The 24,856-nt window shown below is 43.3% G+C and overlaps 2 protein-coding genes across 4 annotated transcripts in view; one reads left to right on the top strand and one right to left on the bottom strand.

The window, feature by feature from the left end:
• LOC108102143 (protein folded gastrulation) overlaps positions 1-16,635 on the top strand; it is a 30,538-nt gene extending 13,903 nt beyond the window's left edge. For 2 of the 3 annotated variants that reach the window (XM_043207330.1, XM_017206815.2), the window contains exon 4: positions 13,080-16,635. In XM_043207330.1, coding sequence (XP_043063265.1) covers positions 13,118-15,655 — 2,538 coding nt within the window. In that variant the 5' untranslated portion in view covers positions 13,080-13,117 and the 3' untranslated portion in view covers positions 15,656-16,635. Of the gene's footprint in view, positions 1-5,646; positions 5,863-13,079 lie in introns of those variants that run through there. The other variant, XM_017206816.2, reaches the window with a different exon arrangement.
• The window catches only part of LOC108102144 (chaoptin), a 210,258-nt gene that overhangs the window by 47,552 nt on the left and 137,850 nt on the right, over positions 1-24,856 (bottom strand). Inside the window, exon 5 of the mRNA XM_043207331.1 lies at positions 9,267-9,307. The gene's annotated coding sequence lies outside the window, so the exon portion shown is untranslated. The remainder of the gene's footprint in view (positions 1-9,266; positions 9,308-24,856) is intronic.

Raw genomic sequence — 24,856 nt, 5'->3', positions numbered from 1 at the left:
GAGCAACCGAGCAACCGAGCAATCGAGCAGCCCGGCAAAACCGCGAGCTTTGCCCATCCTGTAAATTGAATCGGGCACTGCAGATACTCAGTGTGGTGCGCCCTGTGAGATTGTTTTCACATCCATTTTCATTTCCATTCGAAACATGTCAAAGGTGTTGGCAATTTTGCAGTCAATTGGCATTAATTGAGTGCGAACACAAAAATATTTTTGTAAATTGCCGGGGTGGGGTCGAGGTTAAGGGGGCCAAAAGGGCGTGGCGACCTCTTGGCCATCTGCTGGCATTGTTTTTGCTGCCCCCTGTTGCCTGTTGTTACCGCAAATGTGCCGCGCAATATGCAAATTGATTTGCCGAACAATTCATTTGAAAATGCGTTGCACAAGCCGCAAAGCTGCAGCCCGCAGAACCAAACAAAACACCGACTCCAATCGAACTGAAAGCCCCTAATGCTCGATGGCAGTTGCCGAATTCGATGGCATCGAACGGGAAAAAGTCGCTGGCCAATTGAAAATGCTGCAAGCAGATCAGGGAGCTTTTTGCTAATTTGTACCTATATTTATAAATATATTTACCAAATGTGCTCGAATACGTCATAATGTTTTCTCCCTGTAATTCTTGAGAGTTGCTAACAATTTAAATTTATTGTCTTTTTTATTTATTTATCGTGAGCGCAAATTAAGTATAAGCCCAAGGATAGGAAATCATTCACAAAGCCGATCTTAGAAACGAATTACATTACATTATATTTGTTTTATTTGATCCCAATCTGATTTGTATTAAAACTTTAGTTAACAGTCCCTTGAATTCAAAGCATTTGCAAGTGGATATAGACTTCTTCCTGACAAAGTTGGTTTTCGTTATCATTGTTAACAGCATTTAAATAAATGTTCAAAGTACTCCAGAAGTACATTTTACTAAATCCACGTGGCTGCGATCAATTTATTTAGAAAATACGTTAACTAAAGTCCCTTAAATCACCATCATATTAAATATTGCAAGAATTGAAACAATGTATAAAGATTATTTGCAAGTGGGCTTCCCAGATTAATTTATCTGATAACTTTCGTGATTGTCATACATTGGGTGGATCCCTTCACTGTGACCAGCATTTAATTAAAATATCTGTTGGCGAACCGGTTTCAATGCGCTATTATCACTTTACATTTACAAAACATTTGGGCGAACGGGCTAAAATCTGTTTTCCATTCAGCTCACATGGCCGGTTAATTTGGCAATTTTTCTATGTTTACACGACAGCGCTCGCGAAGGTAAAAGGCGCAAAAAGCGAGGAAACCAAAAAAGCGAAAAACCCGAAAATTCGAACAATGAAATATGGCACAAATAAAGGGGTGGCCTTGAATTGTGCGCCACATACTCGGAAAGAAACACAAATCAACAACTACGGGTACGCAAATAAATAATAAACAATTGTTTTCTCTTTTTCGCTTTTCTTCGGCCCTCCCCAATTGAATTTTTTATTATTTATTGCGCTGTTGATTGGCCCCTCACGAACCCTCCAGTCTGCCTATTGGCCGTTATGTAAAAACACTGCGACTAAACTACGACAATCGCTTTTTATACAAAAAACATAAACAAACTAAATTCCCGTTGGACTGTTGTTCCGTTCCAATCGATCGATTGCCAACACTTTTTTTCATAACGCTTTTTGAAGGCTATTTCACTTGGCTAATTTCAAGCTTTTACGGCTAAAACGCCCTAATACGGTGGGTTCATGGGAGCCAAGTCGTCCTAAGGTGTTGAAATGGGCTGTCATTGGGAGTATGAGTGTGGTAACTAGGCCCGTTATCCGTTGAGTTAAAGGTTGTACTGTACTTTTTGAAAATAGTAAAGCAATACCAGAAAACTGTTTCGACCGCATGAGGTATATAAATTCTTTATCGGGTTGATATGATGACTCAATTTAGCCATATCTGTTCATTTATTTAAATTGTTTAGCCGAGTAAATCATGCATTTTTCGTTCTGCTTCGTACGAGTTAATTATTTTCTTCTCTTGTTAGAAAAATATCAATTTTATAAGGCGAGGTTAATAAAGTGTTGGTTAACACCTAACTTTCTTTTTCACCACTCAAAATATAAAGAACTTCTGTAAGGTTATTTTATGAATTACTATCTTACCGAAAACCATTTTTGCACAGTTTCCTATACTTCACCTACTTATTGTCTTAAAAACCCTGACTTCTGGTAAAAGTCCGAGCTTGCTAATGCCCCCAATTGATTCCGTTTATAATCGTTGTTTCGCTGCTTATTGAAAATGGGAACTACGTCTACTAATTGGTCTGGTATTTAATGTGGCCCAATTGTCACGCCGCCACAGAAATAAAGGGCGATGATTGATTCCGCTCGGCGTTTGTCATTGAAGGTTCGGCTTTTTTATTTGCTTTGGGGCGAAACAAGGAAGCCCACTGTGGGGCACAGTGCTTGCACCACACTCGATGTGCAGACTTGCAAGGTCAATGGCAAATTCGGACTGACCTTTGTTTATTTATTTTTTGTTGAGGCAACTTTGCAGCGGACCCTATCGGTGACTAATGCGTTCTTTTTTCCGGTTGCCTGGCTCAGTGGACCCCCATTTATCAGCAAGTTTGGCTTTATTTCGAAGTTGCTGGTAAATATGTGGAAAAATCTAATTAATAAATTAGGCCCTGTTTTTCTGATTACAAAATTTCAAAACCGAATGCAGAGTAAAAAGTTTGTACTTCTGTAAAATGCATTGCTTTGATTGCATTAGTTGTAATTGCTCAAGTGTTTTTTTACAATATTTACAAGGTCCGTCTGCCCATCCGTATAAGAATTGTGATTTATGTAACTGTAGGTTACCAAGATTGTAGTACTATCTAGTTATAGCGAATTATGGCTTTAAAAATTTCCCACAACCACAAACAAAGTTAAGATGATCAAGAATTGAAATCAAGCATGCAGAATTTGGTGGCAAACAATCTGCGTTTATGAGATTTTGAATCCTGAAACATTTGAGAATACCTTGTTATTCTGCTATTTACGTGCAAATACCAAAGTTTTCCGATCCAACTCTGGAAAGTATCTTTCTGGCAGTCTCTTCGGCAGATCAGCTCGATTGTGTTCGAGTAGGAGAGTAAATAATGAAATGGAACAAATGAGTGTTATGTTTGTTTCGGATGCAGTTGCCGCTTCTGTTTGCTGCCATTTCAGTTCTGTCTGCTGTTTGTGTATTGTCTGCTATATCTATCGATACCTATCCGAACTGCAGCCGTATCTCCTAGATTCGAGCCACAGAATTTGGCAGACAATGACTCTCACTAATGCGTGGCTTTTGATAAGCCACACAAACGCAGCGCAGACAACCCAAACAATCCAAACAACCCAGTGCTGTAGATATACACCGAGCCGAGCCGGGTTCAAGACTGCCACATGTGGCTACAGATATGGAGATACTGGCACACGGTCGCTGGGTTTCTTGGCCGTCGATCGGCGCTGATCTTGTAATTGTAGCCCATCGGCTGATGCCGAGGCGCTGTCGACATTAACGGCGTTAATTGAATTGCACACACTGGCTTATTTTGCTCATCTGCTGGCAGTTGTGTTGCTCTTTTGCTGTTGTTGTGCGGTTCCAAAGCGAAAGCTTCGAAATCGGAGTGATTATTCACTTTCGACGGCGGCGGCGAAAAGAATTCAGCTGCTGCTGCCAAGAGAGATTGTTTGATTGGATCCAGGGGATCGGGTTTCCATAGGGCGGGCGGGCATAGAAGGGGAGTCGGGTGTCGACGCCATTCACATTGACCTAGGTTGCGGATTTATTCGCTCCATTTTCGCCTCTGTTTTCGGTTTCTGTGTTTTCATATTTACTCAATTGTTTGCAGGCAGTTAAAGGTAAATACTTTAAGGGGGTATTCCTATGTGATGGGTTGAAAAAATCGATTTTTTTTTTTTTTTTTCATAAATTGCTCTCTTAACATGTCTAGAATACGGTAGTAAAGCGATTTTAGAAAATTCGAAGTCGTTTTAAAGATACAGCAGGTAAAAGAAAGAGCGGTTCGAAGCGCTGAGTTGGCAGTTAGAAACTTTAAACGCGTTTTTCTCAAAACTGTGTTTTTCAAACTTTCCTCCATTGTATCTCAGAAACGGCTGGACCGAATTACTTGAAATTTACAGGGCACACTCAATATATGTAAACGCATGGAATGAACTATTATCAATCGAAAATTTTCAAAACTTCGATTTTTTTATAGCAAAAAACAAAACAAAAAAACGCCAAATTTGCAACTTTTTTTTCAAATGTCTATCAAAAATCCAATTTTTTTTATATTCATTTGATTGTAGTTCATTCCGTGCATTTAAGCCTACAAATTAAAACGCCGTTTATTTTTTTTTTTTCTGATAAGCCGATCAGCCGGAATCGTGGAGGAAGTGGGAGCTCTTTTTTCGAGGCGGGGGTGTTCAGAGCGCTGTAACTCTAGTTTGACCGAATATTTTTTGCTGAAATTTTTTATTTATACTGTCCAAATATGTGTTAGTAAATGATAAAAAACTTGAAGCTCTAAATATTTACTGGTCGTAGAAAAAAATCCTAAAATAACCCTAAAAAACAGGCCGTCACATAGGAAGACCCCCTTAAGAGTGTAGTATTTATATCTCAATTAATAAACTATGCCAGCTACCCAATGTAATCAATTCGAAAATAAATATTATATGCATGATAATAATATAATATAAGAAATGATTAATAGCTGTTGTACGAACAATAGGAAAATAAATGAGAAATCGACAATTACCAATGCAACTATAGAACAAGTTCTTAACAGTTTATGAACTTAGAGCTACCTAAGTGATTTCAGTTTTGACTGCAGCCTTCAGTGAGCAAGGTAGCAGACTAAAAATTAAAATATCTACTAGTCTGACATTTGCAGTGTTTAATATACAAACAAAGCGAGAGCAGCGAAACAATCTCTCTACTGCAACATGTGTTCGCACTTATTCGCCGATAACAAATGCATTGTGCTGCTCACCTTGGTTACATCATATCACTGGGTCCGTTATCAGGAATTCGCCTTGACCAGAGAAGAACAGCAGAATGGGTGAGAGAAGTGCCGACTTTTCATGGCCAAGTTTGTGTATCTTCTGCTGGCTGGCTCTCCGCTGTTTACAGAAGATACTTTGGCGCTCGCCTTGCAAGGACGTTCTCGATGCCGCTCTCCTTCTTCTTTTTTACGGAGAGTATCTCAAGGCTGCTCGGCAGGTAGATATCTAGGGGAGACGTGGGACAGAGCGTGCTACCTGTCCTCGGGATCAAAACAAACAAGTGCGGCAAAGGTTTACCGCCAAATCGCAGGCCCAAATACAATGCAGATACCCGTTTGGCCACAAACACAGATACAGATACAGCTGCAGAAGTATATACAGATACAGATACGGATACAGATACATTTACAGATTGTTTCCCATAGCGGGTTCTCGGCTCTTTGGTTCTTTATATTGCGTAAGTTTATCTCCAGCATGCTCTTCGTATCTCTTACACATGAATATCGGTTTATCTTCGTATCTTTGTATCTTTGCATCTGCCTTGTGTGCGCGCTGCTCTCGGCCAAGATTTTGTTTTGGTTTTGGCTTCTCTGTAAATTTTTTGTGTTTTCCACTCAGTCTGTATTCAGATCTTCAGCCATCCAAGTCGCTTAAAAAACTAGAAAATCTCGTGCGCCGATTCTGGTTTCTGTGCATTTTTTTTAAGTGAAGAAGTGAAGTGTTGTGCACCATAGAACAAATCAAAACTAATTGGAGAATATACGCAAACCTAATCACATATACTTTATCCTAGGCAAAAGAAATTGCTTTACCCTTTGTGTTGTGCAAATCACACGAATAAAACGTGAGTAAAGTGCGAGAAGAGTTTAAAGATATTATAAATCATCTTTACGTCAAGAGATTCGCATTGTTTTTGTTTACATGTAAAAGTAAGGAATGGGAAATTCTTCTACAAAAACTCCTTGAATCATTCCAAGAGAAAGGTCTGAAAGAATCGTCGCCATCCGAAAAATCGACAGTAAATCGTATCATATATCAGACTTAGGCGCTGGCAACAAATTAGACTCACTCGCGTTATTTGGTGGACTCTAATCGCTGCTTATGCTAATACCCGTCCAAATGTTCGGGGGTTTTGTTCAGAGTTCACTTCTGTGGGGGCGGCAGATTATGTAGTTTGGAAATGCTGAGACACTGCGGCCAAAATGCATAACTCTCACATATTTTAGGGAATCCCTCCGACCGTTCTCAGCATCCGTAAATTTAGTTTGGGAGCTTTAAGGGGATTACTTTCACCCTGGGGAACCTGTAGGACAAGTCTTCCCGTTGCTCGGAGTTTTTTCATTCGCTTGCCTTCAAAAATGTGATCCAAATAGATCTAAATAGGCCCAGAAATGCAATCGTTAATTGGTTCATTCAACTAATGAACAAACTATAGAACTGTTGGTGCGTATTTTGAAATTTTGTTATATTGTGATGAGTTTCATGAACACCAACAATTTTAAATTTATTTGGATGGGTTCTATTTTTTATTTAGCTCGTTGTCCAGTTAGTATGGATTATTCTTGTTCCGCAGATGTTTGCTTACTTCTGCTTGGTGCGCTATTTACTTTTTGGGCCTTTTCGTTTTATTGGGCTCAAGTTTCGTGCCCGGCTTGTTTTTTAGGGGTTTTGTGCCGTGCTCTTGCCTAAGTGCCACCGAATACCGAATACCGAATACTGAAGTGTAAATCGATTCGAGTGCGAATGCGTTTTTATGAATTCGGCACGCGTCTGCGTGCGCATTTCAGTCAGCTGCGTGTTTGTGGCCTGTGCCAAGGCGCAGAGCCCATCCACAGCACCGATTTAACAACATGGCCAAGACTATAGCCGCACCCGCTTCGCCGCAAAACTAAACCCGAAAAAAAGAGGGAAAAAATCGAGCCACACGACGGTGTCGTAAACAATTTTCAGCTGGACGATTGTGATCGTTAATTGTGGATCTGCGCGCGTGTGCCCCCAATTAGACTATTTATTTCGGACTGTTCGGTCCATTCTATATCACTAGAGAACTGCATTTCTATGGGGAATTGATAAATTTCGCCTCCACTTCTCGGTTTGGCAACTGCCAACTGATCCTGCCCTTTGCGGCCACCTGCAGCGTTTAATTGAATTGCGTTTTGACTCGATTCGATTCGATTAGATTTTCCACTCGCCGCGCGGTATTGGAAAACTAATTGCGTTTCTCACGCCCGATTTTCACACGCATTTCGGTTTGTTTGGAAATGAATTTACGATTTGAATAGTTTATGATGGGAAGGAAAATCCCATAAACATGCCGGCCAAATTGGCGTGTGAGTGCTGAAGCACGTATTCCCGCGGGGATGACGAAACTGCGCTGGACTTTTCATTTTCCATTCGGATCGGATCGGAGGGGAAAAAGGGGAAGTGGGGAAGGGATCGAAAACTAGATTTGCAATTGCCAGATTGAACAAAGGCCATCGGTTGTCTGCGGACTGTGGATCCGAGGAATGCGCTGCAATTACCCGCGGAAGATGAGGTCAGAATGCAGATTTCATTCCGCCGATAGGACAAAGTGATCTCATGCGAATGCATTCGGTTTTCGGATTTCGGACTTCGAGCCAAGCTCTTTACGGTTTTCGACTCCAATTTAAATTCAAGCTAAGTGTAACGGCTTTTCAGTGCCTTGCCAAACGACAAAGAAGAAATGAAAACAAAAACTGAGAGAGAACAATAGCCGCGTAACGAGAAAACCCGTCCGTTGCTTTTGGCCACCTGTTGGCGACCTGGCCAACTTGTAAGGCGACTGAGTGATTGCCCATGCACTGAGAGAAAGATGGCTTCAATATCTCTGGATAGTGTGAATTTAATTTCTTGGCGTTGCAAAAGGTATTTTAGTTATAGTTATAAGGTTGCTCCGTGGTAAAATGGTAGCCTTGCTACGTTGTCCCTTCTGTCCGTCCGTTTAACTGTCCGCCTGTCCGTTTGTCCGTTTGTCCGTTACTTCAAAAACAAGCCTCTCAGTTCAAAGCTGACTGATAAAAACTTTATCTAAAGTCTGGTTGCTTTCAAGGTCGGACTTCTTATCATAAAATGCATTTTTCGGTTGCTTTCACAAAAAGTCTTAACAAATTTTAATATGAGCTATCGCTTTAACGCGCTTTAAACTTCAAGTTACATTTTTAGTGACTATATCATTCATTAGATAATTGTTTATATCGCAAGGCAAAGCGATTTTAGTGATTTCATATATAGTAAATTTGCGCGGCTTAAGATGCACATAAGTAAGGAAAGTGTAATGGGAAAGTATTGAACCAACCATTGAATCGTATTATCTTTAAATTATATTCGCGAAGCTGGTTATAGTTTCAAGGGTATTTAAGTATCGGCTATCCGAAGCTAGTTTCCTTTTGTGGTTGGTATAAATGTTTATGTTTTTATTTAATTTTGTTATGGCCTCCCTACCTTTTTGTTCAAGTGTGGTGGCTTTTGAAGCGGCAGTTAAGCGGCAATAAAAGCCAAATGACACTAACGCGAACCACTTTGTGCCGCTGCTGCTGTTTCTGCTGTTTTGCATGTTGCTGCTGTGCTGTGACCACTTGTTGCGCCTCGGCAACATTAACGACAGTAAAATCGGCGGCACGGCGGCAGCACCTCGACACTCGAATCGTAACGCTTCAGTTTGCATTTTCAATTTCAAACCGGCCACCGAAAATGTGGCAAAGAAAACCGAGCACGAAAACTGGTTGACACTCTTAAAAGTGGACACATGCGTGGGCAACGGCGCATTAAAGATGCAGATAGCCGAGGCTCAGATACATTCGCAGTTGTACAATTCTTGGCCAGACACCGACGCAGTCGTCTGCATAATAAGGCGTTCTAATGGATAGATTTGCGCACACTTTCGCACGAGCTGCTAGTATCTGGCGGATACAAACTGGCTGCTCATTGAACTACTTATTGCCATGTTAACAAGTGTCCAGATGTTTTCTCAGCCCCTCAACGGGTCACTCACTCAAGGCATCGATGAGATCACACATGATGCAATGGACCTGCCAGCTCACTCGGTCTCGTAGTCGGTACTTTATGTCTCTCCAAGTTTTAGAGGGGGAGACATTTTGCACTTAGATTAAATGCCAGCTTGAGATTTGTAGTTTACCTTATGTTCTTAATGAACATCTTATATTTTTAATAGAGTACTCTAACAAAAACGTATCGTTTATATAGTAATATTCCTTAGGTTCTACTCACTTTTAGGTTGAAACAGGCATCCAATGGGAGGACCAATAGCTCTGCAATAGCAAAATGCAATTAGAAATTAGTATGGAACAGACGAAAATTAGTATGAAGAAGGTTTATATTTTGCAATGAGCTGTTGTGATACGTTGAAAGCCCTTGCCCTCTTTTTATGCCAATTAAATTAAAGAAATTCACGAGATTTTTGTTTGTAGGATAGTTCGCTTTAAAGGGGGTTCGATTGGGTTCAACATGTGCTTTGGCCTTGGTGCTCGGATGTTTGACCATCCATGCAACCCGAATCTTGTTAATCCCGAGCAGGAATAAATAGCAAATATATTGGAATAGGAGGCAAACGTGTCCATCGGGGGCAATCTGTCCCGAAAAGTCAGAACCTGAGGACTTCCTGAGGACACGCACTCGCTGAGTAACATAGTTGTGGGAAATCCAGGCTGGATGTGCGTGTTTGCCAGGATGCGGAAACGCAGGATACGGATTGCCGACTGTGGAATACGGAATCCAGAATCCAGAACACAGAATACAGAATCCGGAATACGGAATACGGGATTGAATCGAATTGAATACGTGCCGACATGAAGCACGCAACGCCGAATTCTACGTGTTGCTGTTTTGTATTAGCAAGATGTCAATGTGTGTTTGCGGAATTATGTACAAACAGGAGACACATCCATATCCTCTTTTTTATCTCCATCTCCATGTCCGCGTTAAAGGCATCAAATGTTGTCCGAGTCAACAAAAAAGGGAGGAGTGGAGCAGTGGGGGAGTGGAGAAGCAGGGACGACAGCTCCCTCAAAATTGACATCAGTTGCTGATTTTTAATTAAAAATGTGCGACGTGTGAAGTTGATTTCAATTTGGGCGCCGCCTAACTGACAGATGAACTGATATAGGATATGGGAAGCTCCTGGTTGGCGCTGTCCTGGTTGTCCTGGTTGTCCTGTCCGATGTTTAGGACACGGAAGATGGAATGATGGCCGACCCCTCACGTCCGACTGCTGACCACAGAGGAGGGCCCCTTCTGTGGGAATTTCGGGAGGGGAATCCAGGGAATTCAGAGGGGGTTCTTGCGGGGAGGGAGTACTGTGGGTGTTCCGGGGTTTCGGAGCGGTTTTTACGGGGCTCTCGTGGCTGAAATAACAGTTGGCGAACAGCAGTCATCACATGTCCGCCGAATGCCAGGACATGAATAGCGGATTCTATGGAGTCCATCGCTCTGAACTGAACTGCCCGCCTTCGCCTTCCCCTCCCCGGGCTTCATAAATATAGATTAGCAAATCGAAGCGGGAAATAGAGCGTCACATTATTGGGCAGCTGGCGAGTGGCGGGAAAAGTCGGCTAAATGTGCATGGCTTTTTATTTCGGAAAGCGAAAACCAGGGGATAATAGTAGTTTGCTGTAAGTCACTGAACAATATCTTTGCAAAGTGACAGAGCTCTAATTAAATGGTTTTTGGAAGGTAACCCTGTTATCATCGTTGATAAAGGATGAGTATTCCGAGTAAGAAATGCTAACCTACCGTTAACTATAAGAATGTATAAAAGGGGAATACTATCAAAATCGTTGTTATTTGGTGGGAAATATCTAAAAAGGCCAGTTATTACATAAGTTGAATGCTTATAACTTTCTAGCAGTATACTTTTTCATTTTGTTATTAAAAACCATAAATGAAGGTGTATAATTATATATTTAATACTTGAAGTTAGGCAACTGGCCATTAAAAAATAAAAATAATAATGAAAGTTTATTACCGCATAGTACGATGGAAAAGGGTGAAGTTGACGCAGGATATATATTTCTATGGTACCTACTAGTTTTTTTGCTGCGATGTAAACCTGTGAAAGTTTTGATTTTATAACATGAAAAATTTCAAAATTTGATTAAGCTGTTTTGCATTGGTTCGCTCACAAAACTTATGCGTGCTGCCCTGTGAAATTGGGTCGCTATTTTAGGAGATGCCCAGCTGAATGTGTTTCGAAACAGTTCCACTCCCAATCTCGAAAAAAGCTGATCATCTGACAGGTGTTTTCCGCACCCCTCATCTCACTCAACCTAATTAGCTCATTTGCTCACTTTTTGAGGGTGTCAAAGTCGCTGCCTCTATATAATACCGTTACGGCGGTGACATTAACCTTATCGGGCGGGTTGACAACCCACAACAACCCACAACAACCCAGAACAACCCACAACAACAACCCATTCAGCCCACTATCTCTAGGTACTTGACATTCAGACGCGAGCCCCGAAAAAGCAGAAGAAGAAGAGCTGAGAGTTCCGCTGGGGCCGCTTCTATTTTACGAGCGGTACGAAGGGCCGAAAAACTGAACAACTGAACTGAACAACTGAAGAACTGAAGAGCAGGCGGTACGCACGCACTTCCCGATTCCAGGGGCTATTAACGAGCAATAATGCCACAGAAGCGGTGGCACGGCCATAAACCCGCGTGCAACAGTTGGGAAAGTCGCGGTCGCAGTGCCACACACTTGAACCCATAAATTCCGAGAACCCCGATAACCCGCAAGCATGTAAATATAAATTATACTTGCATTTATGTATTCGAGTGTGCGGTACGGTTTCCCGCTCGTGACGTCGAGCGGTACGAGTGTCCGAGTGTCCGAGTGTACGAGTATATAAATAAACACTTGTGCGTGCCACTGACTGTCGCACGGGGCAGCCAAGCGCAGCAGCAACATGGAAGATGTGCAGCAGCAGCAGCAGCAGCAGCAGCAGCAATTGCGGCGACAATTTCAGCAGGAAGTGCAAGCAGAGCGGCAACAATGTCAGCAGATACAGATGCATCTGCAACGCGAACAAAGCCTGCAACAATTTAAGCTGCACAATGGCAACACAAGCAACACAGCAGCAACAGCAGTCGCAGCTCCAAAGTGGCAGTCGCAGCGGGAACAGCAGCAACAACATCCACAATGGCAGCAACAAGTTGTTGCAGTTGCAGTTGCACTTGTTGTTGCTACTGCAGTTGTTGCTCATGTTGTTGATTATGACAACACCGATGACTGATGTGTGAAATGCTCTTCAGGCGTCTTTGTGTGCGCTGTGGAACCGTTGACATAACCATTCAAGCGGACTCGCTTCGTCTTCATCCAAATGCGATGCCGAATGGCCCACAAAAACAGAAACAGTGGTTGCAAGCAGAGGAGTTCGCTCTTCTCCCTAATTAACCACAGTGATGGGGTGTTCGTAGGTGTTGTGTGGGATGGAGTAGGGAAAACTTATAGGAGGTACTCGAGTACTCCCTTACGATACTCTGAAAAACCAGGGGAAGTAGCTTGCTGAATTTCATTGGCTTGCTGGTTAAGAGGTTCAGTACCATAGATATTTGAAAACAGTAGAAAAGAGGTTTGATGAGTTCTTCCCGAGAGTGTTTTGAACATACTTTTCTTATCACCCAAGCAACCCATTCAATCTTTTCGCTTCTCTTCGCTGATCTTCGAGCGATGCCGTGGTTCATTCATTCACTTGCCCCACTGTGGCTCGCCGCTCTGTGTGCGGCCCCAGAACCGGTATTTCTTTTTGTTATTGTTATTGTTTTTGTTCCTCGGCCACAAAGAACGGGGTGGGTGGTGGTTCATCGGAGGGGGAGGTAAAAAAAGGGGGAGGGAGGAGGATTGACTGGGGCAACGGGCGATCCGGACAAAAGAACAGCTGAACGGCAGGTTGTGCCAATGGCCGATCCCCTTCCCTTTGTTTCCTATTTTCCCCCTCATTCCCTCAGTCCCTCATTCCCCCTTTCCCCCATCTGCTATTTCTTGCTCACTCTGATTCCCCCTTTGTTCTGCTTGTGTTCTTCCAGCGCTGGACAGGCGTAAGCGAGCGAGCGATTCCGGAGCGATGGCACCGATGCCACCGAGGGCGCCCAACTGCCTCATGGCCGCCTTGGCGCTGGCGGTCCTCCTGGGAGTGGGAATGGACTCCGCGGACAGCCTGCCGATCACCTCGCGCCCCATCGAGGGCAACGTGCAGCGGATGGTGTGGGAGGACTGGGTGAGCCTGGACCCCGAGCAGCAGAGTCTCGTCAAGGAGAAGAAGGTGACCGCCAAGTCGATCTTCGCGCTGCCCTTCCGCCACTGCCCGCAGGGCCACACGCTCTACAACCAGCGCTGCATCCCCCAGTCGGAGATCGATCCCACGGACCTGGTCAAGCAGGAGCTCATCCTCGCAGGAGCCACCGACGGCCATCCCCCGCCGCCGCCCATCGCGGACTACGACTACGGCGACGACTCGGAGAGCGGGGAGATCGTCTACGACCTCTCGGTGGTGCCCTCCGCCATGCAGGACGCACTGCCTCCTCCTCCGGGCTCCGAGGACCAGGCTCTGCCCAGCGAGGACGCGCCGCTGAAGTTCAACATCTTCGAGAAGCGGTTTCCCACGGGCACAGGAGCGGGTGAGCAGGAGGATCCTCCTTTGCCCGCGGACATGGAGGCAGTGGCCAATGCCACCGGCCCTTCAGTTGCTCCTCCTGCCAGCACAGCGGCTACCACGTCTACAACCACCAGCACGACGGCTCCTCCGGCGGAAGCCTACCGACGCACTGCAGGCGGGGATCTGCAGGCATCTCCCAGCGACGCCCTCTCCACCACAACACTCCTCACGATGCCTGGGAGCAGCAGCAACAGCAGCAGTACCAGCAACAGTAGCAACATTAGCAGCAGCAGCAGCAACAGCAACAACAGCATCACCAACAACATCAGCAACGGAAACTTTGGCGAGGTGGAGGCCATTGTGCTGCCGGCGGGTCAACTGCAGGAGAGCTCTGTGCAACTGGTGACCGGTTCCCTTGACAGCGACAACGACAACGTCAGCGACAACGACAACGATGACTCTTCCGCCAGCGCAAACCATCGGTTGAGCAATGCGGAGGCGGATCTGGCCCAGCTGCTCAAGGTCGACGCCTTTCTGCCGGCCTACGACGGCAGCATCGAGTTGCTGCCGCCGCTCTTCAGCCATCGAAAGGTGGCGCCGCCTTTGAGCGCCGACCAGGATGCAAAGGCCAAAGTTGTCAAGGGGGAGCAAGAGGAGCTGGAGGAGCCAGTGGGGGATCTAGGCGAGCTGGAGGAGGATGAGGAGGAGACCACCACGGACATGGAGGAGGGATTCACCACAGATCCAACAACAACAGCAACAGCAACAACAACCAGTGATGGCGACACAACGGTTGCGGAGGCGTCAGTGGACACATCTCCCGATGCCTCCACCTCCACCTCCACCTCCATTTCCATTTCGATCTCCTCTGAAAGATCTCCGCATCCACAGCCAGATGAACATCCACATCCGCCAGAAGAACCCGAGATAGACGAACGTGAAAATCGCCTGGTCTTGATAAAATCGAAAGTGCAACCGGTTCAGTTGACGACAACAACAACAACAACAGCAGCAACAACAGCAACAACAGCAACAACAGCAACAACAGCAACAAGAGAAACAACTGCAATAGCAACAACAACTTCTGCAGCTGATGATGCCGATTCGAGCTCCTCCACCGACCGGTTTCATTATCAGCATTTTTTCGAAGATGCTGCCGCCAGCAGCACGACAACAGCAACACCAGAGCCCAGCAGCAGCAGCAACAACAGCAGCAGCAGCAGCAGCAGCAGCAGCAAAAGTGAGGCGATCGAGCAGAATGATTTGCTGGCGAGTGACAATGACAATTTAATGACAAACACGATTGGCGGCCACGGAGACGAGGATGTGGATGTGGATGTGGCTGGAAATGGAAATGGAAATGGAGGTGAAACGACGGCCCAACAGGAACTGCGGCTCATCAACGAGCTGGTAAAAGGCAACCGGCGAAAGCAGCAAGAGAAGCAAGAGCAGCCCAAGTTGGCCAGCACGGAAACAGTTTCCAGCGAGGAGGCGACGCCAGAAACGCGCTCCAGTTGGTCACAGGTGATGCCGCAATTGGGCCGCACTCCGTCTGAGGAGGCAACAACAACCAGCACAGAGACAGCAGCAGCATTGGAGAAGGTTGATGAGAGCAGCCCAGCTACAGCAGCAACAACTGCAGCAGCAGCAGCAGCAGCAACATCAGCAGCAACAATAGCATCAACCACTGCAACAGAAGCAGAACATTTAAGTATTACTAACCGTAGCAATAGGAATAGCAAAATAATTAGAGTAGATCAGCTGGCAGAGGAGGAGCCTGCAGCACTATCTGCTGCAGCCAGCAGCAGCAGCAGCAACACCAACAGCAACACCAACAGCAACAGCAACCCGGATGGCTACACGCCCTTCTGGTGGCTGCCAAGCATCGGTTGGCGCTTGGATCGCCAGGCGGACGGACGTGGCGGAGATCAGTCGCTGCTGCTGCGGTTCTTCAGCACTTTCCGCGGCAGCGGCAGCAGCAGCAGTCCGGCGGTTAGTTCGCGCTAACAGCAACAGCAACAGCGGCAGCAGCAGCAGCAGCAGCAACAGCAGCAGTAGCAGAAGTAGGAGCAACTCCTGGCTCTCGCGAGGATTCAGAGCCACGGGAAGTCGCCGGTTGCGAAGCAGCAACGTAGTGTCGTAGTGTCAGCAACAGCGTTTCAATTGCATGTTGAATTTGTCCACAGTTGGGTCACCCTACACTCACTTCATGTACGAGTATTTATTGTCTTTTAATGTTTTAATCAGGAGCCAAATTGTACATAGCGTATCCGACTATCCAACTACTCAACTATCTATTTACTACTTAGCAACAACTTTTCCTTTTCTCATTATTATTATTTTTTTTTTTTTTGGCCCTGGCATTATGTCGTACCATAGTTCGTGTTATTTAAACTACTTTCTTTTTTTAAGTTGTTGATTTAATTTTAGGGGACGTTTTTTTTTATTACAATAGTTTTATTTGTGCGTGCTGCTGCCGTTGTTGCGACCTTAGCAATATTTAATTGTGATTACGTAGGCTTACGACTTGATTGTTAAACTTAGGTAAATGTATTTGTAATCCCTGAATCTTCGATGTATCTTTTTTTTACCAACCACCATCGCTATTGTAACCCAATAATATATCTCTATAATATGTGTAAAATCGGAGCGTTCGTCGCAGCAGTCTCTGTGTATATACCGTAGTGCAAGCCATTCAAACCGAAGCATTTTAAACGTACTATATCCACTGAGAGATCGAGTATATACACCCCTAGCGAGTACGCCTAATGTTAATGTACCTTTGTATACTAAAATCAACTGAAATCTATAACCTAGTGTAGTGCATGTACATAGTTATAGGATCATCTCGCTTCGGTCCTTCGACTCACAATCGAGGCGAAGGGAAGCGAAGCGAAACGAAACGAATAAGGCAAGCAACGTGTTTTTGTCAATTGAAATTCAACCAACAACCAAAGCTCTTAAAAAAACAAATGCGAAATGCAAAACAAAGTCTTTTCTTTGGGGGAATGCGTTGTGGTTGTGGAGCTGGGAACTTCCTTGCGATTTGATAGCTGGCCAAAAGTCTGCGGTAAGTGTCCCTCTGCGAATTGGGTGCGATTATGTGGGATTAGGCGGCAACTTGGGAAGCGAAAGGAAAGGAAAGGCATCCCGGGCTAAGCGCACTCAACCGAAATGCCAACTGCCACGCGACTCCAACTTCGGCTTCGGGGGGATTCCCTCGCTGCTCGCCTCGCAACTCCGGCCCTTCGCACTGCAAATTGGCTAAGAGGACAAAGGACAGCCCGAAAACCAGCTAAATACCCAACTGTCAGCTCGACAGGTGGACTGATGGAAGCCCGAGTTGAGTGGAGTGGCAACTGGCCTAAAAAGCGGTCGAGGTCGATTCCGCTGAAACAGTTTCGACCGCTCTACACTGAGAGAACGAGTGGTAAGGGTATTGTAGTAGTTGAAGCAACAAAGTATAGAAAAAGTGAAATAAAGAAGTCGTATATAGTGCCACTGTAGATATGAATCCGAAAACAGCTAAAGGATAAAATTGTACGGCTTGAAATGTGGCAAATTGTTAGTATTATAATATACATTATAAGTGTTTATTATTTCGAGTATAATAAACTTTAAGGTAGCAAGGTAACTTCACTTTAGTATCAATTTATTATTATTGAAGTTCTCGAAATTCTTAACGTTAATTGACGTTAATTCTTAAATTTTATTTAAGAATTAGGGCTGTTAACTGGGATACTAACTAAAAGACGTTACAGTTTGCAAGCAACCTGAATTTTATACCCCATTTTCCTAACTTTAAAACAATATAAAACAATATATATTTTTCATAGTGCAGTAAAGGACAAATATTCGGAAAGGGAATAACGGGGCGGCAGAAATTGGAAAGATGGAAGCGAAATCGGTTTCGGGAAGCCCACGCACACATGCTCAGCGTAAGAGGGCACACACTCGCATATTGACAGGGAAATGCCAAAATATCTGCCAAAATATGAGTTGCAGGAGTGAGGGAATCGCCGTCTGTTGCCGAATGAAATGCTATTAGGAAAATTTAGCAGTTCCCACCAGCTTCCCACCGAAAATGCGAGCATTTCCCCGCCTCGTTTCTTTTTTTTGCCAGCTCCTTGCCGGGAAATGTCCTTGGCAAACACATGCAGACGGCATGTTAACATGGCGAATAAAATCATGTGTGCCTGCGCCTGCATCTGTGTGTTTGCCTAACGAGCTGCATTAGTCGCTGATTGCAGCAGCTGAGTCGAGTTGGCTGAGGATGGGGATGAGGATGCGGATGCGGATGCAGATGCAGATGCTGAAGCCGTGGTGCATGGAAAACACTCCTCCGTTTCCGGCCCACTGTCACCTGCCTTCTGTTGCCTCTATTTACTCTATTTACTAAAAATTGCTAAAAATTTGCATCGCAAATTCAAGCGGCCACCGCACTACAAGCACGCCATCTGTGGGCGAGTGGCGGCGGTATGCAAGTGGATTTAATTTAAATCGCTGCATACTTTCAGGTAAGCGGTTTCACTTTCAGAGTCAATTAATTAGGTAGAACCACTATTAAGTCAACTTTAAATTGCTAAACTGATCGATTTGGTCAGTTGATAGCCACCTGTATGAAAAAACGTAACTCTCTGAAACTTTGAGCCATGAAAACTTTCCCTTGGGAAAAGCAACTGCATAAATTAATTAAGGAGTTTATAATTTCTAGGGTTTCGCTTGCCAACAGTTTAAAACAGCAATTAACTACGAAAAACATAATGAAACATAGTGGTTGGTCCCAAAAATTCTTCTGGAAGTGAACGATGGACAGCTTTTCAACAATTGGACAGGAAGAATGCCGGGTGGCTACCTTTGATGCTCATAAACTATCATTATTTTATTTACCATGTAACTATGTTTAATTACATCTGATCTCCACAGCATTTTAAATAGTTATGTATAAGCGTCGTCTTTATCATTGTTTGGGTTCCCGAAATAAAAATTAACTATTTGTACCATAACTTTCGGAGTAAACTTTGTTGATATAACATCTTTTTTGTTTAAAATGATTTTTAATCACCCTGGATTACTTAAATATAAATACAAGTATGTATGCATCAAACTTTGTTTAATTTCAACAAGATCCGTTTAAAAACAGTATTAGCAGATACCTTTTAATCTGGCCGGCATCATGATGAACAAACATATGTATACTTTACGGGGTTTCTCCTTTGCTGCCTTGCAATTTTGCGACTGAAATTGTAATGCCCCCTGCAAAGCTATAAAATAGAGCTGCCTTTGTGTATTTAGTGCTAAATAGAAATGAAAACATAAGAGAGTAGAAATTTATAGTTTGAATGAGAGCCCTGCATCTTTTTAAACAATCGGTTTAATAGACAACAATCAAGACTGTCCGGATGGTAATCTGAATACTTTGAAATACTTGCCACACGCGTGGCACACTCCTGAACCCAGAATCATGAGTCCTGAAACTGGCAACTGGGAAGTGGACCAAAAGTGTGTCTCCTGGGAAGCCTTTCAATGCACATTGGTGTCCGATGGAACCTCGTTTTAACCACAAAATATCAACAGAGAGAATTAGAGGCATTCAAATTAAATCGTTCTTTAATATCCCGAATTTCAGTGAATTTGTTGCATTTTTAGTTAATTTTCCTTTAACTTTTCAAGAACGTAATTTTATTAATGGGAGGAAACATCAGAATTTTTCAGGAAATGTAACTTTCTTCTCCACGTTGCGTTGGCCCAAGGAAGCTTCTGTTTACTTAAATATTAAGCAGAAGTGCACACACACACCAGAGTACTTAAGCGCCTGCACGCTGTGTTCGTTTGTGTGCGTGCGTATCTGTGTGTGCATAAAATATAAATGAAACGGCGCCTAATGCTTTGCAATACAAAGTTTCAATGTGTTGTGCAGTATTTTAGTTTTCAATGCCTGAGCTTTTATGCAAAGTAAACAAACCACTTGCACACAACTGTGTACACATAAACACACACTCCCACATACACACACACACACACACGCACTCACTCATTCAGGCTGGAAAAATAATAAGAGCCATCAGTGCGTTTCGTTTTATATTAGTTATTTGTTGTTTTTGGTTGAAATGTCTGTTTTTAGGTATTTCGTTTTTCGCTGCTTAAGGTGCTTAAATTTTGAAAATTCGAAATGAAATTGAAGCTGCTCCTTGCATTTCGCCCGCAATTGTTTAAGCGGAAAGGCTCCCATTCACACGGACATAATTTTTCAGTGTACATATTTGTGTTTGTATTTACCAGTTGAAGCATTAGCCATTGTCTGTCTAACAAACCAGCCAACAAGAGCCCACAAACCGGCAACGGCCCCCCTCTACACCCACCCCCTTTTAGGCGATCCACCCCCCTCCGCCTCCCCCACCACCCACATACGCCCCTTTTAACCCACCCATGCCCACTGAACTGGAGCTTCACAATCTGCTCAATGAATCTCAATAAGTTTGTCATGGCTCTGTGGCTAATGCATGTGAGTGTGATTGTGATTGCCACTGTATGTGTGTGTGTGTGTGTGTGAGTGTGGGTGTTGGTGCGCGAGTGTGGGTCCCTTGTTTGCATTCGTGTGCGTGTGCTAAATCAAGCGGTAATTGGTTCTTCGCCTGCCATTTCCACTGCCAACAGTTCGTCTTTGCCGCTGTTTATATAATTGAAACTAACACAAATAAAGTGCAAAAGCTTTCTGATTATGGGGATTTGCGCCTGCCGCAAAATGAGGCAAGTGCCGGCCCCACTCATCCCGTTATCCCCCCTCCCCCACCCGCTCTGCATCACCGCTTTCCCATTGTCCCGATTGCCAGGAGCTCCGCCAGAGGCAATCGCCCGGGGAGAGCGGTAGGTGTTGTGATGGGAACGCTCCTCAGGGACAGTGGTTTCGATTTAATTCAGCAGCCTCGCGTTTACTTTTAAGTTCAGGGGGTATTATGTAAAATCAATCCACTTTAAAACACCTCCAACACTTCTTTTTAATGCAATTGCAAGTCTTTATTTTGTTCAGAATTTAACAAGGCAGTAGAGGAGATTCTTGAGCAACATTTCAAACGATATACGTATATACCGTGCTTATGCAATAGCTATTGAATGCAATTAATCTGTGAATACCATTTCACCAAGCCAAGATTTCACTGACTTGCCTTCAAACTCAGCATCGAATACCTGAAATGCCAGGGAACAGTCACTTGCTTTTCTTTAGTTCAGTAATACAGAAATAGTTAAACCTATTTGCTGATGTTTGGGAACTCTGTTGATTTTATTTCTTGCAGCAAATAGTATATGTGCAACAACTCATGAAAGGTAGCTCTACCTTTACAATTATGCTATAATCTGGATAGATACACAATGCCTGACTTTTGAAAGAATCTAACCTTCTACGACTACAATAGTGAATGATAATTTTTCTCGATCTTAGTCAGATCAACCACTTATATATTTGGAGCTGCGGCGATTCAATACTGTGTGTAAATTTAATAAGAAAAGGAAGATAAAATCATGTGAAAAGAACTATATATATCGATTTGTTGCCTTTTTCCTAGCAACAACTTTTCCTTTTCTCATTATTATTATTTTTTTTTTTTTGTGCCCTGGCATTATGTCGTACCATAGTTCGTGTTATTTAAACTACTTTCTTTTTTTAAGTTGTTGATTTAATTTTAGGGGACGTTTTTTTTTATTACAATAGTTTTATTTGTGCGTGCTGCTGCCGTTGTTGCGACCTTAGCAATATTTAATTGTGATTACGTAGGCTTACGACTTGATTGTTAAACTTAGGTAAATGTATTTGTAATCCCTGAATCTTCGATGTATCTTTTTTTACCAACCACCATCGCTATTGTAACCCAATAATATATCTCTATAATATGTGTAAAATCGGAGCGTTCGTCGCAGCAGTCTCTGTGTATATACCGTAGTGCAAGCCATTCAAACCGAAGCATTTTAAACGTACTATATCCACTGAGAGATCGAGTATATACACCCCTAGCGAGTACGCCTAATGTTAATGTACCTTTGTATACTAAAATCAACTGAAATCTATAACCTAGTGTAGTGCATGTACATAGTTATAGGATCATCTCGCTTCGGTCCTTCGACTCACAATCGAGGCGAAGGGAAGCGAAGCGAAACGAAACGAATAAGGCAAGCAACGTGTTTTTGTCAATTGAAATTCAACCAACAACCAAAGCTCTTAAAAAAACAAATGCGAAATGCAAAACAAAGTCTTTTCTTTGGGGGAATGCGTTGTGGTTGTGGAGCTGGGAACTTCCTTGCGATTTGATAGCTGGCCAAAAGTCTGCGGTAAGTGTCCCTCTGCGAATTGGGTGCGATTATGTGGGATTAGGCGGCAACTTGGGAAGCGAAAGGAAAGGAAAGGCATCCCGGGCTAAGCGCACTCAACCGAAATGCCAACTGCCACGCGACTCCAACTTCGGCTTCGGGGGGATTCCCTCGCTGCTCGCCTCGCAACTCCGGCCCTTCGCACTGCAAATTGGCTAAGAGGACAAAGGACAGCCCGAAAACCAGCTAAATACCCAACTGTCAGCTCGACAGGTGGACTGATGGAAGCCCGAGTTGAGTGGAGTGGCAACTGGCCTAAAAAGCGGTCGAGGTCGATTCCGCTGAAACAGTTTCGACCGCTCTACACTGAGAGAACGAGTGGTAAGGGTATTGTAGTAGTTGAAGCAACAAAGTATAGAAAAAGTGAAATAAAGAAGTCGTATATAGTGCCACTGTAGATATGAATCCGAAAACAGCTAAAGGATAAAATTGTACGGCTTGAAATGTGGCAAATTGTTAGTATTATAATATACATTATAAGTGTTTATTATTTCGAGTATAATAAACTTTAAGGTAGCAAGGTAACTTCACTTTAGTATCAATTTATTATTATTGAAGTTCTCGAAATTCTTAACGTTAATTGACGTTAATTCTTAAATTTTATTTAAGAATTAGGGCTGTTAACTGGGATACTAACTAAAAGACGTTACAGTTTGCAAGCAACCTGAATTTTATACCCCATTTTCCTAACTTTAAAACAATATAAAACAATATATATTTTTCATAGTGCAGTAAAGGACAAATATTCGGAAAGGGAATAACGGGGCGGCAGAAATTGGAAAGATGGAAGCGAAATCGGTTTCGGGAAGCCCACGCACACATGCTCAGCGTAAGAGGGCACACACTCGCATATTGACAGGGAAATGCCAAAATATCTGCCAAAATATGAGTTGCAGGAGTGAGGGAATCGCCGTCTGTTGCCGAATGAAATGCTATTAGGAAAATTTAGCAGTTCCCACCAGCTTCCCACCGAAAATGCGAGCATTTCCCCGCCTCGTTTCTTTTTTTTGCCAGCTCCTTGCCGGGAAATGTCCTTGGCAAACACATGCAGACGGCATGTTAACATGGCGAATAAAATCATGTGTGCCTGCGCCTGCATCTGTGTGTTTGCCTAACGAGCTGCATTAGTCGCTGATTGCAGCAGCTGAGTCGAGTTGGCTGAGGATGGGGATGAGGATGCGGATGCGGATGCAGATGCAGATGCTGAAGCCGTGGTGCATGGAAAACACTCCTCCGTTTCCGGCCCACTGTCACCTGCCTTCTGTTGCCTCTATTTACTCTATTTACTAAAAATTGCTAAAAATTTGCATCGCAAATTCAAGCGGCCACCGCACTACAAGCACGCCATCTGTGGGCGAGTGGCGGCGGTATGCAAGTGGATTTAATTTAAATCGCTGCATACTTTCAGGTAAGCGGTTTCACTTTCAGAGTCAATTAATTAGGTAGAACCACTATTAAGTCAACTTTAAATTGCTAAACTGATCGATTTGGTCAGTTGATAGCCACCTGTATGAAAAAACGTAACTCTCTGAAACTTTGAGCCATGAAAACTTTCCCTTGGGAAAAGCAACTGCATAAATTAATTAAGGAGTTTATAATTTCTAGGGTTTCGCTTGCCAACAGTTTAAAACAGCAATTAACTACGAAAAACATAATGAAACATAGTGGTTGGTCCCAAAAATTCTTCTGGAAGTGAACGATGGACAGCTTTTCAACAATTGGACAGGAAGAATGCCGGGTGGCTACCTTTGATGCTCATAAACTATCATTATTTTATTTACCATGTAACTATGTTTAATTACATCTGATCTCCACAGCATTTTAAATAGTTATGTATAAGCGTCGTCTTTATCATTGTTTGGGTTCCCGAAATAAAAATTAACTATTTGTACCATAACTTTCGGAGTAAACTTTGTTGATATAACATCTTTTTTGTTTAAAATGATTTTTAATCACCCTGGATTACTTAAATATAAATACAAGTATGTATGCATCAAACTTTGTTTAATTTCAACAAGATCCGTTTAAAAACAGTATTAGCAGATACCTTTTAATCTGGCCGGCATCATGATGAACAAACATATGTATACTTTACGGGGTTTCTCCTTTGCTGCCTTGCAATTTTGCGACTGAAATTGTAATGCCCCCTGCAAAGCTATAAAATAGAGCTGCCTTTGTGTATTTAGTGCTAAATAGAAATGAAAACATAAGAGAGTAGAAATTTATAGTTTGAATGAGAGCCCTGCATCTTTTTAAACAATCGGTTTAATAGACAACAATCAAGACTGTCCGGATGGTAATCTGAATACTTTGAAATACTTGCCACACGCGTGGCACACTCCTGAACCCAGAATCATGAGTCCTGAAACTGGCAACTGGGAAGTGGACCAAAAGTGTGTCTCCTGGGAAGCCTTTCAATGCACATTGGTGTCCGATGGAACCTCGTTTTAACCACAAAATATCAACAGAGAGAATTAGAGGCATTCAAATTAAATCGTTCTTTAATATCCCGAATTTCAGTGAATTTGTTGCATTTTTAGTTAATTTTCCTTTAACTTTTCAAGAACGTAATTTTATTAATGGGAGGAAACATCAGAATTTTTCAGGAAATGTAACTTTCTTCTCCACGTTGCGTTGGCCCAAGGAAGCTTCTGTTTACTTAAATATTAAGCAGAAGTGCACACACACACCAGAGTACTTAAGCGCCTGCACGCTGTGTTCGTTTGTGTGCGTGCGTATCTGTGTGTGCATAAAATATAAATGAAACGGCGCCTAATGCTTTGCAATACAAAGTTTCAATGTGTTGTGCAGTATTTTAGTTTTCAATGCCTGAGCTTTTATGCA

Source organism: Drosophila ficusphila, unplaced genomic scaffold (assembly GCF_018152265.1).
Source record: "Drosophila ficusphila isolate 14025-0441.05 unplaced genomic scaffold, ASM1815226v1 contig_197, whole genome shotgun sequence".
Taxonomy (NCBI): domain Eukaryota; kingdom Metazoa; phylum Arthropoda; class Insecta; order Diptera; family Drosophilidae; genus Drosophila; species Drosophila ficusphila.
Note: the sequence above shows the minus strand (reverse complement) of the source record. Positions and strands in the feature narration are given on the sequence as shown.